This window comes from Leptodactylus fuscus, chromosome 7 (genome assembly GCF_031893055.1).
Source record: "Leptodactylus fuscus isolate aLepFus1 chromosome 7, aLepFus1.hap2, whole genome shotgun sequence".
In the NCBI taxonomy this organism is placed as follows: domain Eukaryota; kingdom Metazoa; phylum Chordata; class Amphibia; order Anura; family Leptodactylidae; genus Leptodactylus; species Leptodactylus fuscus.
In genome coordinates this window covers 117,236,453-117,252,188 of record NC_134271.1, presented here as the reverse complement: position 1 = coordinate 117,252,188, position 15,736 = coordinate 117,236,453, and the positions used below count along the sequence as shown (strand labels likewise).

At 45.0% G+C, this 15,736-nt stretch overlaps 1 protein-coding gene across 5 annotated transcripts in view; it reads right to left on the bottom strand.

The window, feature by feature from the left end:
- RALGAPA1 (Ral GTPase activating protein catalytic subunit alpha 1) overlaps positions 1-15,236 on the bottom strand; it is a 138,040-nt gene extending 122,804 nt beyond the window's left edge. For all 5 annotated transcript variants that reach the window (XM_075282853.1, XM_075282856.1, XM_075282855.1 and 2 more), the window contains exon 1: positions 14,947-15,236. In XM_075282853.1, the coding sequence (XP_075138954.1) occupies positions 14,947-15,052 (106 nt within the window). In that variant the 5' untranslated portion in view covers positions 15,053-15,236. The remainder of the gene's footprint in view (positions 1-14,946) is intronic.
- Between the last annotated feature and the right edge of the window lie 500 nt (positions 15,237-15,736).

Here is a 15,736-nt window from a genome sequence, read left to right as displayed (position 1 = left end):
ATTCAGAACCTGCAATGGAGATTCCTACTGGGCACGGAGTCTGTGCAAGCATAACTGAAGTCAAGCCAAAAGTGGGTGATCAAGCAACTGAAAATATCATCCATGGCTACCTATCTTAAGGCGGACTAAAGTCTGATGTTGCGGAATGTTTGTGGTATTGTCATGGCCAATGGTCATATGAAACTCAAACTTGTATGGTCGGGTTAAGAAAAGAAAGATCCTGAGGTATTGAGGTCACACTACGGCAGCCCCTCTGTCACCTGTGTCAGTTCTGCAAGTTTTACTGCACTAAACTGCAGATATCTGAGCCGTATACTTGAGACGGGATCCACATCTTGTCCTGCTCCTTTGCATTTGGCAGCTGTGTGTTACTCCGAGCTCGGCTCTAGCTGACATTGAGGCACAAGGTGAGATCTGCGCCTCCGACTGGCACTTCCCAGCAGCAAGTTTAAGCCTGTACGTGTTGGTTGTTTGCCTGTTAGTGCAGCTCCGCACACGACAATCCCTACAACACTCAGGGCTTGGCAGACACAGCTATAAAAGTGTGGAAACCATATAGCAGAGATCGATCTGATGATCCTCTAGGTGTAATGTTCTGTCCTCAGCACAGAAGAAGTCGCTCATTATAAAAGGAGTTTGTTTTTTCAGAAGAAAAACTAAAGTTGCAGAACGCTCAGAGAGGGTTAAATAAATGTATAAATAAAGAAAAACCAATCAATCTCCTGCTAGACCCATATAATATTACCTATGACGGCCATCAATATTAAATGTCTGGGGGTCCAACAACCAGGACTATGTAGAACACCTGCACCGAGACAGCGCAGCAGCTCTCTAATGTTTAACCCCTTCCTGTCACAGGCATTTTTTAATTTTCGTTTTTGACTCCCCGCCTTAACTTTTTTATTTTTCCATTCACAGAGCCATAGGAGGGCGTAATATTTGCGGGACAAATTGCACTTTGTAACTGTACCATTTAATATTCTGTATTATGTACTGGGAAAAAAAAAAATTAATTCTGAATTTATTGAAGATAAGGGTGCATTCACACTGAGTAAGCGCTAGCTTATTTTGTAGAGTAAAATTACACTTGTAAATTTTGCTATCCCATTGACTTCAATGACATTTTACAGGCATATTTTTTACAGGCGTATTTTTACACTTGTAAAAAAAATATCATTGAAGTCAATGGGATAGCAAAATTTACAAGTGTAATTTTACTCTACAAAATAAGCTAGCGTTTACTCAGTGTGAATGCACCCTAAGACTGCATTTGTGCAACTTTCTTACAGTCTTCGTTTTTATGGCAGAGTGCAGCCAAAATGCTTCGAAGCGGCCACCACCTTTAAAGGGATTTAATCATTAAAATGGATTTTTTTCTCCCCAACACGTAGGAAGGCTATTCTTCTCCTACCTTTAGAAGTCTTCTCCGCCCCTACCTTCACTTCTAAAGGGAGAAAAAATTCCATTTTAATGACCGAATCCCTTTAAAAACGTGGACTATTAGGGTTGATATCGGGAAAGGGGTTAATGTTTACATACCAAAAGCCGCTCTGCTCACTCACCACACAAACTGTAGCAGCGAGTGTAGGTACGGCAGCACTGTCTGTACATAGACTTCAATGGGACAGCGCTCCAGTTCATCAACTTAGTTACTGGATGTGAACATGCCGACATGGATTATATGAATTATTTGCATCCACGCCATCCTGCCTCACACTGCCATTGCCTAGGATATGTCACTGCACACTATTCAACCACGATTTTTGATAAGGGAATAGTCAAACCAAAATTTAATGGCACAGTGTATGTAAAAAGTTGACTGTTTCTTTGGATGGACACAAAGTCAGACATGTAGGACTTTGTGTCCGTGCAAAAAAAAAACTGTTTCACAGCAGAGAGGCTGTATACTAATACCGACGGTTTGCTTTAATAGCTCATTCAAATAAATGGGTTTTAAAACTGACTGCCGGCAAGCCGTCCCCTGTCCAGTTTCTCTGGGAAATAGGACGGAAACCCCTTTGCGGACAGCAGATGCTAGTGTGAACGCCCCCTTGTTCAGCTATCCACCGTAACTAAAAAATAAACAAATAATAATAGTTTATTATTATTATTATTATTATTATAAGAAAGGGGTGTTTTATTTCCTTTTCTTTTTTGGCCGATACTATCCCAAAGAAGGTGTGGTGTAAGTAATGATGGTAAGCAGGTCACTCCTCTTTTCTCTTCCAATCGATTGCGGTCCAACTGTCTAAACCCCTGTTAATCGAGTGTGAGAAGAGGCTGCAGTGCTAGACAGACCACTGCTACATCTGTACTGTTTACATGGGTTATACTCTGGTTTGTACTACACAGGACTGTTAGTTACGTCATTTAATAGCTACTGATTCCAGCACAGTTGGAATTTTTTTTCTCTAGCCCCCACTGTTCCTAAGTAATAAATGCTGTTAGCCTGATTTGCTATTTAGGTTCTTTAGGAGGGTGGTGTCAGTCAGGAGTAGCGAAGGGGTGGGATTCTGAGCTCTGACACTAGCCGCCTCTGATTGGAGCTCTGACTGACGCTCCCAGCCTGACACTGCTCTTCTGACATTACAGAGGTTACATCGCACATCAGGAACTAAAACTAACTGTGCTTGTTGCCTGGGAATGGTCGGAGCTAGAGAGAAAAAATATTCCAGAATCAATGGAGCAGTGCCTATTAAGAGATGCTACGAACTTGTATGGGTAGAGGTAGTTAAAGGTCCACCTTTAAGCTCTGTAATGTCAGAAGGGCGGTGTCAGGCAGGGGGTGGGATTCAGAGCTCCAATCAGAGGCAGCCAGTGTCAGATCTTAGAATCACACCCCCTTGCCTGCTTCTGCCTGACACCAAAACTAACAGCATTGATTGTTCGGGAACAGTGGGGGCTAGAGGGAAAAAAAATTCAAGCTGTGCTGGAAGAGGAGCAGCGTCTAGTAAATGATGTAAAGAGCAGGACTTGTTGGAGGTGGTGAAGGGTCTTCTTTAAGCATTTTATTTTGACACCAGATTTGGTAGCTTTTTGCCCTGACACTACAAACGCTGGACCTTTCACACTGGTCCCTTCAAATGGCTTTTTGTCAGAGGTACCAAGAGCCAGACCTCTACTCCAGGCCAACTATTTTAAAGCCTTATTAAGACAATAACCAGAAATTGAACCTTGAAACAACATGAAGATAAAAGGTGGAGATTTACTTTAAGGCTTCTGGTCTATTACATGGCTCTCAGTAACAATATTTTTAGATCACATACATGCAAATATCCAGGGGTTTATATACTTTGGAGCCACGCCACAAAGCACAGAGTATTCTTCCAAAACCGCCAGCTCCAGTTATGCCTCCTGTTGAAAGAGCTCAGGCATTAAATCCTGGGATTTCTTCATCAAACGATATCAAATCCATTCCTTGGATACAATTCAGAAAGGACAATTATGAAAATTAAAGCACCTGACAAATGTGCATAACATGCGGCATCATCCAAAGATTAATAATGCCCTCTGGCACAAGCTGGCAAATCATACTGAAGGTCAGGATTTCCAAAGGGCACACCCACATGTCTAGTAAGTCAGAAAGCATTTAGCAATATGACTAGATCATGGCAAGTGGTGCCAGAATCTAGTCCTAAAGGCAATAGTAAATCTGGAACGCTGGGCTCATTTCAATATATATTGGAAGCAAAGAGAACATCTGTGTTCTGTTATATGACCCAAAAAATTAAGGATTTGTCGGAAAAGTAAACCCGTGGCACCGAAAGGTAACAGTATTAAATAGCTTGTCTGGATTGTTACCCATTTTAGGCCCAGTTCACATCTGCGCATGGGTTTCCATTCAGGGAGTGCACTTGGGAAACATAATCCGCAAAAAAAGCGGTTACCTCAGGAAACCTGCAGACCACATGGCCTATAATGGGGTCAGTGTTGTTTCTGCTCAGTTTCCGCACAAGAAACGCGGAGAGAAAAGTTCTGCTTACCGGGGAACGGAATGGCCCAAACGCAGATGTGAACTGGGCCGAACACCTTTGCAACCATTTATTACTGCTTGGCAATGCTATAAGGGCTCGTTCACACGGGCCCAGAGGGGTTGGATTATGGTGCGGAATCCATCCCCTCACAATGGTGGTCTATGGAGACCGCTAGCATTCTTTCTTTTCTGCCGCTAGAAGAAAAAAAGAAGCGACATGACCTTTCTTAGGTGGATTCCGCCTCAGGAAGTCAATACAAGTGAAGGGGGGCGGAAACCGCGTTACATTTTTTTTTTTTAAGGTCCATTCACTTTGCGGGAGGGAAAAACCACCTGGCATTTTTTGAGGCGGTTTTTACCAAAAACCGCTTCCTAATTCCTAAAGCGTTTTTTTTTCCGTACCAAATTACGCCACCCCCTATACATGTATGAACTAAGCCTAAAGAGCTTCAGAATATTCTGGTTGTGTAAACAAGAGAAAAAACAAATAATGAAGCAACTCTGCAAATACATTTTGTTAAAAATCCCCTTTTATTTTGTGCCCACAGCTCCTATGTAGACACCACAGTCTCCATGGTAACAGACTACATGTAAATCATGTGCAGTCTGATCCTTGTATATGTTCCCAGCTTCTTACTACCACACATTCAGTAGCTATATACAGTATACAGCTGGGGTGGGCAATTAATTTTCCCATGGGGCTACATGAGAAATTGTAACGGTTCTAGAGGGCCATGCGTGCCACTGCAAATTTATCCCCACCCCCCTTCTCCGATGACTCCGCCCATTATCAATAATTTTTCCATGTGCCCCACGAAGTAAAATCCTCCTACAGTCACTAACATTATACCCCCGCCCCCATATTATAACGTTTCCCTCCAAATGTCCCACAGTATTAAAGGGATTCTACCACTAAAACACTTTTTTTTCTAGTTACCACGTCGGAATAGCCTTTAAAAAGGCTATTCGTCTCTTACCTGTGGAAGTGCTCTCCGCCGCGCCGTTCGTTCAAAATACCGGTTTGTACCGGTATGCTAATGAGTTCTCTCGCAGCGATGGGGGCGTCCCCATCGCAGGAGCAGCGATGGGGGCGTCCCCATTGCAGCTCGAAAACCGACCGCAGCGCTGCCTCTATGGTCTTCTGTATCCTCCCCTTGCTTCTTCAGCGTACTGTCGGACGCCTGCGCAGTACGCTCTGTTCGACGAAGATTGCCGAATGTACTGCGCATGCGCGAAATTGCGATCCCAGCCATAGTGCGGGCACCGAACTTTCGCGCATGCGCAGTACGTTCGGCAATCTTCGCCGAACAGAGAGCATACTGCGCAGGCGTCCGACAGACGCTGAAGAGGCAAGGGGAGGACACCGAAGACCGGAGAGGCGGCGCTGCGGTGAGTTTTCGAGCTGCAATGGGGACGCCCCCATCGCTGCAAGAGAACTCATTAGCATACCGGTACAAACCGGTATTTTGAACGAACGGCGCGGCGGAGAGCACTTCCACAGGTAAGAGACGAATAGCCTTTTTAAAGGCTATTCCGACGTGGTAACTAGAAAAAAATTGTTTTAGTGGTAGAATCCCTTTAAGTCCCTCTCCTGGTGCCCCAGTATAAACTAGTAGAAACTAGAGGGGATATTAAACTGGGGCAGCTGGAGAGGGACATTAAGCTGGGGGCAACTAGAGGCAGAGATGTCCCCATCCAGCTACCCCCCATGGTTTAATATCTGCCTCCAGCTGCCCCAATTTAATGTCACCCTCCATCTGCCCCCTAGTTTAATATCCCCCCTCCATGTGCATTCAGTTTAACTGCCCCCCTACATCTGCCCCTAGTTCCCCCCTCTTGCTCACACATGCTGTCTCTTCTCTCTTTAGCATCCAGTAGCCCCCATTGCCGGCAGCTTGCAGGAAGCACACAGTCCCGTGTGGCTCCGCCCACTAACGAGTCATAGCCTATCCTGGTGATAGGATGTGATGACATCATCACAGGTCCTTGAAAAAACTTCCACTAGCTATGCGGGCCGGATAGAAGCAGTCAGAGGGCCAATGTGGCCCCCGGGCCGTACATTGCCCAGGTCTGGTATACAGAGTCTTTCTTGTCCATGGGCACGGTTGTCACTCAAGCCACCATCTATATGGCCGAAGAGAAGGACTAAGCCACTCGGCGTCCATACGTAGTGATAACCACATAGCAAATACCTAAAATAACTTTACTACTAGCATTGCTCTCAGTGGAAAGACTCCAACAACCCGAAGAGCAGCAAGGAATTTCACGTTTCACTAGCACATTTATTATCATCAGTAACATGAACAGAAACACGAGACTGCAGGCCGCCATAAACAGCAGCCATATAGGTCTGTGTACACACTTGTACCAGGGAATAGTAAATAAGAAAATTGTCCAGAAACGGCCATTTTATTCCTGGATACCATTCCCTGACAATGTTTGGGCTCCAGTTTCACAAGTATGAAGAGGTTGTCAGAAGATAATACTAGATCAGACCTAGATCTCTGCACAAGCATGCAGCCGCAAACAAAAATCTCCTCCATACCGGTGACAGTCCGGCCTGTCATCACAACAATGGTAAAATGTTTTTGGAATGAAACACAGGAAAAACTTGTTGAGTGTGACTGGAGAAGATGAATCCTGACACGTTCTTAATATAGGAACAAAAACTAAACATCTAGAAAGGAAAAAACGCATAGGTGCTATAGGTGCCCATACAACGTCAATAGCTGTTGGCTGAACTCTGATTTAGCTGACAGCTATTCCTTCACACTCCCCCATACACATGCACACTTGATTTGGCAGAGCAGACACTCCTGGATTTGGTTTATTTCTTTCCAGAATTCAACTTTCCTGACCCATTTGTTGGGGAAAAAAAGAGTCATAAGGGCTTGTTCACAGGGGGCAAGAGGGAGCGGATTTTAACGCTGAATCCTTCTCAAAATCCGCCCTCTCACAATAGAGGTCTATGCAGACCGCTAAGGTTCTTTTTTCCGCTAGCAGTTTGTTCCCACTAGCGGAAAAAAGAAGCGAGCTGCCCTTTCTTCAGGCGGATACTGCCGCGGTGTCCTCCTCGCTGCAGCACCCTCCAGACTAGGCCCGTTCATTTGGGCCTACTTCGGAGCGGGAAGCAACGACTGTTAGAAGCCACGGCATTTTGGTCCTATTCTGAGAAGTGTGTGCTCTATGATAGGAATGACTCATCCACATGACAAGGGGTCACTTAGGATGGGTATCTACTAAGGTAAACCCTAAAAACCTGAAATTTACCTTTGCAAAGGGCAGATGATGAGGCCCTAATTCTGGTTCCTCTGCCCCCCCTGCTGACGTTCCAATTCGCAGTCACATTTCTGACTTTATTCTACTCGGACCAGCGGCTGGAGTACAGGGGAGTCGGTGATGTTGGAACAAGCCGCAGAGCAGCCGGAGAGGAGGCAGCACTCACACAGACTGCACTCGGCATAGGTAAACTTCAGGGTTTGGGGGGGCTTATATATTAGTTATAAAGCTTCAAGAGTGCAGGGAATTTGATGAGAAGCTTCATTTAGTCCACATACAGGCAGAAACAAAAAAAACAAAAAAAAAAATAGAATTATTACTAAATTTAACTTGGTTCCCATGAATTTCTTAAGATGCTACTGTAACTCATAAAACATATAATAACTAAGGCCCGGTTCACATCTACGTTTAGGGAGTCTGCTTGGGAACCCCCTGAATGGAAACCTATCCACTTAAAAAAAGCGGTTACCTAAGGAAAACCACGGACCCCATACATTATAATGGGATCCATGTGGTTTTTGCATGAAACGTGGAGAGAAAAGTGCGGTCTGAACGAAGATGTGAACCGGGCCATAGAGTTCACTTTAATAGGGGCTGCAGTAACCCCGCACAGGCTCTGCACAATATATGAAGTCACCTGCACCCAGCTCTATACACAGCAACCCCCACCAACCTGAAACTGATGGCCTAGCCCAGTGATGGTGAACCTTTTAGAGACCGAGTGCCCAAACTGCAACCCAAAACCCACTAATTTATCACAAAGTGCCAACACGACAATGTACGGATTCTACCACTAAAACAAATTTTTTTTCTAGTTAACACGTCGGAATAGCCTTTAAAAAGGCTATTCGTCTCTTACCTTTGGATGTGCTCTCCGCCGCGCCGTTCGTTCAAAATACCGGTTTGTACCGGTATGCTAATTAGTTCTCTCGCAGCGATGGGGGCGTCCCCATTGCAGCTCGAAAACCGACCGCAGCGCCGCCTCTATGGTCTTCTGTATCCTCCCCTTGCTTCTTCAGCGTCTCTGTCGGACGCCTGCGCAGTACGCTCTGTTCGGCGAAGATTGCCGAACGTACTGCGCATGCGCAAAATTGCGGTGCTCGCACTATGGCTGGGACCGCAATTTCGCGCATGCGCAGTACGTTCGGTAATCTTCGCCGAACAGAGCGTACTGCGCAGGCGTCCGACAGAGACGCTGAAGAAGCAAGGGGAGGATACAGAAGACCATAGAGGCAGCGCTGCGGTCGGTTTTCGAGCTGCAATGGGGACGCCCCCATCGCTGCTCCTGCGATGGGGACGCCCCCATCGCTGCGAGAGAACTAATTAGTATACCGGTACAAACCGGTATTTTGAACGAACGGCGCGGCGGAGAGCACTTTCAAAGGTAAGAGACGAATAGCCTTTTTAAAAGCTATTCCGACGTGTTAACTAGAAAAAAATGTGTTTTAGTGGTAGAATCCCTTTAATAATGTGTGTATACACAATTACAGACCTGCAAAATATGGTCACACGAGTGGGGCTTTATAGAGCTTTCTGCTCCACTGTGACCCCCACACAGTCGAATCTGCTTCAAAGTGACCTCCACACAGTACAATCAGCTCCACAGTGGCCCCACACAGTATAATCTGCTGCACAGTGACCTCCACACAGTATAATCTGCTGTACAGTGGCCTCCACACAGTATAATCTGCTGCACAGTGACCTCCACACAATACAATCAGCTCCACAGTGGCCCCCACACAGTATAATCTGCTGTACAGTGGTCCCCACACAATAAAATTTGCTCCACGATGGCCCCCACACAGTATAATCTGTTCCACGGCAGAGTGCCACCTCTGACACCCATGCCATAGATTCGCCATCACGGGCCTAGCCTAAGGACATTTGGATCTAACTGTACAAGCCCGCTGCATGGCGACCTCTACTAAGCACTACATGGTGAACACTGGTGATGCAGCAAAACAGCACCTGCAAGAGCAACGACACAGCAGCTCAACAACACCTGTGCTTCCAGCTAACATATTAAGAGTGTCAGGTATAGCGGTTAATAATAGACCGCTACATACAATACATATACCATAAGCGGCAGGAAACACACAGGTCTGGCTATAGATGCAAGGAGGCAGCTGAGCTTCCCATTAATATCTAATACTATTCCGCTGCACCGGAGGCTTCACCTCATACTAAGCCACTTCTCTCCATCCGGCCGGTGGGAGGCCGCGCCATTGTGGATGATAAATATTTACTGCTGTGTATTGCAGAGGAGGACGGAGCAGATCTCGGCACCAGCCGCACATTTCCCTTTGTGTGCTAATTATTTTTAAGAGAGAACTGGGACTGAAGCCAAGCGAGTAGCAAGAAACACGTAGGACATAGCCGTGCTGTATACACTGCAGCTCTGTATCCAGATGTAGTATCCTGAGAACAGGACATTTATCCTACTGGACAGCACATATATAAACATGGACACGCTGATGAAGAATTCACATTTACAGGGGATCTGCTATGAACAACACTTAGGATAGGGGAGAAGCGTCTGCTCGCTGAGGTCCAACTACTGATGATAAGAAGGTCGTGTGTGACCAGCGCTCTGTTCTGTCTTATGGGGCTGACGCAGTGTTTAGTGGGCACCAAGTGTGCAATCCACATGTTACAATATTTATAGAGCAGGTCCTGTAATATATTAGGGCATGAGCAGACTGCACACTCGGCCACATACATTGGCCACCTCCATCAGTCCCAAAGAAGGGAGCTGAGCCGGGGCCCATATGCACACTATTGCCCCATTCACACAGTGTTCTCCTGATTGGTGGGTCCTATAGCAATAGACTACTTATCCCCTAGCTTGTGAATAGGGTACAGGTATAGTTAGTGGAGAAAACACCTCACTTTAGAGTGACCTTGTTTGATATCACAGCTCAATCCAATTCATTTAGGATAAGACTGAACAGCCAACAGGCCATGGACGTGACGCCACAGGTTTGTGGAGAGGAAGAGGCGCTCCCCTCAGCTTCAGACAACTGTTCGGCTCATGTGTCAGGTTCCCCAACAAGAGTGTTTCTGATAATAACATTACACTGCTGAATTACTATTTATCCACTGCACTCACATATCCTTCAGAATGGGTTCAAGGCCAATGTCACACCGAAAATAACCATCTGATAATGTGTTGTTAATCCCTATTGTCACCAGCATAAAACAAAGTAATAGTAATGAACTGGAAATCCACGATATGGCAGCATAAACACACATGAACAGGGTGGAAAAATCTAATAATATTATTATTATTATACTGTACACATAGATCGATATATACACATATACAATTTGCTGCAAATAGCAACCATGGTAATGCAAAGATTAAACTCCTTCGCCAAATGAACAGTGAGATCTGTGGCAAAAATGATATGCTGATATAGGATATGGGATGAGATGAATGTCTGATGTCTATGGAGAGTGGAGACCTGTACACTGCTTGTCTTGTATAAAGCAGGGAAGCTGAGGCTGAAGGATCATTTCATATTGTTATATCTCAGGCATTACAAGACCTAGAACCGTCATCTTGGTGCCATTCCTTTGGAGTTTCCCCTGGAAATTGTACTAGTAGAATTGAGATCTTTGGTTCATGTGAAAGCTGAGAATTTAATCTTGCGGAAGCACGGCCGTAAAACAGGACAGGAATAGGACCCGTCCTGAGTTTTGAAGCCTGGACTGTCGGCCCATACAAGGGACTGTGTAATTCACGGTCGTGTGCAAGGGACGACAGAAACGAATGGGTCAGTGTGCTAACTGAATACTGAACCACACCAGGGTCGTCTTCAGGGGGCCTAAGGGAGAGGATGACAGCCCTGAAATCTATGTCAGGGAATAATTCAGCCAGGTACCGTATATACTTGAGTATAAGCCGGCTTTTTCAGCACATTTTTCATGCTGAAAAGCTCTCCTCGGCTCATATGTTACATATCCACACACACGGCTTGCATGTTATACTTCCTAATGGAAAGTTAATAATGTATGAGTCTTTACTTCCAAGTCCAGTATGAAAAGACTCTGCCATACTGGTTTTATGACTGGCTATTCAAGATGACACAAATAATAACCCTTTGTTCTCTCATTTGTCATAACAATTCTGTGGTTTGTGGGCGAGATTACGACATTTCATTTCCCTATTCCCGACTACATTTGGTGCCACCTTAAATGGTCATTATGTTGAAACAGTTCCAAGGGAGAAGACAATGACATCTATGTACCCAGTTATAGACATGGATAAAGCAGACAGTGATGTCACAGTACAGGGATAAAGCAGACAGTGATGTCACAGTACAGGGATAAAGAACACAGTGATGTCACTGTACAGGGATAAAGCACGCAGTGATGTCATAGGACAGGGATATAATGCACACAGTGATGTCACAGTACAGGGATAATACACACAGTGATGTCACAGTACAGGGATAATACACACAGTGATGTCACAGTACAGGGATAATACACATAGTGATGTCACAGTATAGGGATAATACACACAGTGATGTCACAGTACACGGGTAATGTACACAGTGATGTCACAGTGCAGGGATAATACACACAGTGATGTCACAGAACAGGAATAATACACATAGTGATGTCACAGTACAGGGATAATACACACAGTGATGTCACAGTACAGGGATAATACACACAGTGATGTCACAGTACAGGGATAATACACATAGTGATGTCACAGTATAGGGATAATACACACAGTGATGTCACAGTACACGGGTAATGTACACAGTGATGTCACAGTGCAGGGATAATACACACAGTGATGTCACAGAACAGGAATAATGCACACAGTGATGTCATAATGCAGAGGTGCACGGACAGAGATTCAATCCGTGTCTAAATATATAAAGAACACTCCGGCACTCTCTTTATAGATTTTGTGAAAACACTCCAAGACATTTATTGTATATCAAGAAACAATAAGACCATATTGGTACAATAAACATATTGAAGTAGGGGGGCCACACGGTGGCTCAGTGGTTAGCACTGCAGCGCTGGAGTCCTGGTGTTCAAATCCCGCCAAGGGCATAAAACCATCTGCAAGGAGTTTGTATGTTCTCCCCGTTTGCATGGATTTCCATCCCATATTCCAAAAAAAGACATACTGATAGGGAAAAATGTACATTGTAAGCTCTATGTGGGGCTCACAATCTACATTAAAAAAAAAAATAAAAAAAAAAATAACATATTGAAGTGTTTTCACAAAGTCTACAAAGAGAGTGCCAGAGTTTTCTTTATATACCGTTATGTAGTACAAGGACACCACTATGTGCACGATCCCTGCACTCTGATGTCACAATATGTATGGATATAAATGTATATGGAGATGTCAGAGCACTATATACCTGGGATCTCACAGATCAGGAAAAAAAAACATAAAATCATAGCACAAGAATAACATAAGAAGTTATGTCGCAGAGAAAGGATAAAGCCCTCGAAAGGTGAAACCATGGGGCATCCTCCTCTGATTGATACTCTTGTTGTTCGTCTCAGGTATTTGACCAGTGGTTGCTCCCGAGCCCTTCCCAACTGGCTGTGGTATGGATGACCTGGCGAGCGCTCTCACTGGTTTCCTGACTGCTCACACTCACCCCTACCTACCCTTTCACCCCCCACATTTAGTCCTCTCCCCCACTCATCTGTCCCACTAACCCCTCCCCCCCCCTTTTTTTCCTTTTTCTTTTTTTTCTATGTTGCTTTCTTTGTCTTTAATTTTTTTTTTTTTTTTTTTTTTTTTTTTTTTTTTTTTTTTTAATCTTTTTTAATTTTATTCTTCTGATTGTATTTTGTGTTGCACTGTGTGCTTTTTCTGTTCGCAGGGCGGGTGTTCGCCTTGTAACTTGTAATTGTTTTTTCTTTACTTATTGTTTAAAAAAATTTCAATAAAAATTTGAGTTATAAGAAACCATGGGGCATGCCCAAAATCATAGTTGTCCATTAACCCTTTCAGGAATTGTGCACTTGTTTGTATGATAGCTATTAGGGTGCATTCACACGGAGTAAAATGGAGTGTAATTTGGAATGTAATTTTTACACGTGTAAAAAAATGTACACGTGTATTTTGGAGCGTTTTTTTTTACATGTGGCGTTTACGGAACGTTTTTTGGAGCGTTTACGCGTGTAGAAAAACACGTTCCGTAAACGCTCCAAAAAACGTTCCATAAACGCTCCGTAAACGCCAGGTGTAAAAAACGCTCCAAAATACGCGCGTAAATTTTTTACACGTGTAAAAATTACACTCCAAATTACACTCCATTTTACTCCGTGTGAATGCACCCTTACACGTGTAGGGGCAGGGGGGTACACCACTGCTGGGCACCTCTGGTGATAGCTTATCTCCTTGGAGAACAGAGAACACGACTTGCTCAGATCTAACAACCGGATCCCTCTTTCCCCTGATCTGTTGTTGTGGTAGAGTCAGGACCCCCCATAGACGTGAGATGGAGGGCTGCTCCCACTGAAATTGGTGGGTTCAGCTATGTATGGTCAGTGTAAACCTGTGCAAAAGGAGCAAGCGGATGAGAAGTACTGGCGAGCAGGACATCAGCGCCCTCCAACAACGCATTACCTTCATGTCTGGAGTCTAAAGACTATGGAAACGGCAAACACATTACAGACAGCGCCGCTCTTATATGTACTGTATAAATAGAGAGCATGCTTTTTACATTCCCCAGATGCCTGTGTGCACTACAACCAAGCACCACCAGTGTTATTCTATCTACAATCCACTCAGGAATCAAAGCCAGCACGCCGCCATGACACGTCCAGGAATACCAGACTGGTACAGCTGCAACACCCCCAGATCGGAGGTCTTATACCACAAACCGCCATGTCTGAAGGGTATAAAGGGCTCAATAAATCTCATAAGTCTCTCGGTTCCTCCTTCAGTCACGCGGCTTATTAAGAAATTTGCCCCGGTGTATCTCAAGTATTCCAACAAGCTGGTGGTTATTTTGTATAAAAATAACGTCCGCCATCTTGGACAACAAATGATTCCCCATGACACACAACAGAAAGGGTTAGGGAATCATTCTGCATATCCTTCCAGGACTCCATGACAGACCCCATTACGAGTCAGTGGGGTCCATTGGCATCAATCACATGATGACGGATCTGGCATTTTACTTTTGTTTCTCTGCTACTGTGATGTAACAAAAAAATAATAATACCTTGCCAGAGAGGTGTGAACAGAGCTCTAGCCCCATAATCTAATATGGAAAGAGCCCAAACCTGACTGCAGCGTGGGCCACCTCAGGAGACCAGACTGTGGCCCAAGTAATTGCCCAAAGCCTGGTGGGGAGGACCAGAATGTGGTTGTGGGGGCGGCTCATGATCAAGAACGAGATTATAGTTAGCTTCCTATAAGTTCGGGATCGCTCAATAAATAGTACCATGTTCTATTACTACTGTCTGCCCTTCGAGGGAAGGTCCACACATCGTGCAAACTAAATTTATATTGAAATATACTGAAATTTTGTAGCATTTTTTCCTTAAATATCCCACGAATGCAATGTAAAGAAGATGCAGTGCAGGACTCATTATTATTATGTGTGTGGTGCCCCCTCCCCTAGGAATGACTAGAGGCCCCAGTACCCCCACCCACCCCCTCCCTGCACCCCAATGTACCCCACCCCTGGCTCTCTCACCGATCACGATCCTCAGATGCTTCAGCCGGGTCAGCACATCCTTTTTGGGGTCCAGCACTTTTTGGGTTGATTTCTTGACATCCCCGTGAGTTTTTTTAGAGAACATCCCGGATGAGAGGAGGAGGACACCCCCGGCTCACCCCCGGGTGTCTCTCCACCAGGCAGCGGGCGAGGGATACAAGGGCTTCCCGAGCTGAGGACACGGACTGCCCCGGTCCCAGGGATGTGATGGGAGGGGTGCGGGTCTCCCCGCTCTGACAGCAGCAGGTTACACAGATACATCCAACATGGCCGCCCCCGTCTGACTCCAGCATAACAAAGCAATCGAACACCGAGTGATTCACCGCTCACTCCTGCCACCTAATGGCAAAAGTCAGTATATTTATCAGGAATTGCACCCAAACAGCCAGAACAGTCATACCTGAAAATAAATAAGCACATGTAACCGTATGTTAAAATACATGCCATAAGACAGGCCACAGAGGTATAGCCATAGATTCACTTTTAGGTTAGTTATGTTCACATGTGTTGGATTTTCCTACTACATGTCTGACACATGTTTTACTATATGGACAGGGCCGCCATCAGGAATTTTGGGGCCCCATACAGCATAAGTGTCTGCCCCCCCACACACACACACCCCCCGCCGCCATTTTAAAACTACCTTATTTTGCGTCATACCAATTCTGTATTACATTTCCCTTTATTTAGCAGCATTACAAGGCTTAATCAGATTCTATTTGCAGGTAAAATCTGCTCCGTGTGACAGCGCCTATAGAGAGCCAACACC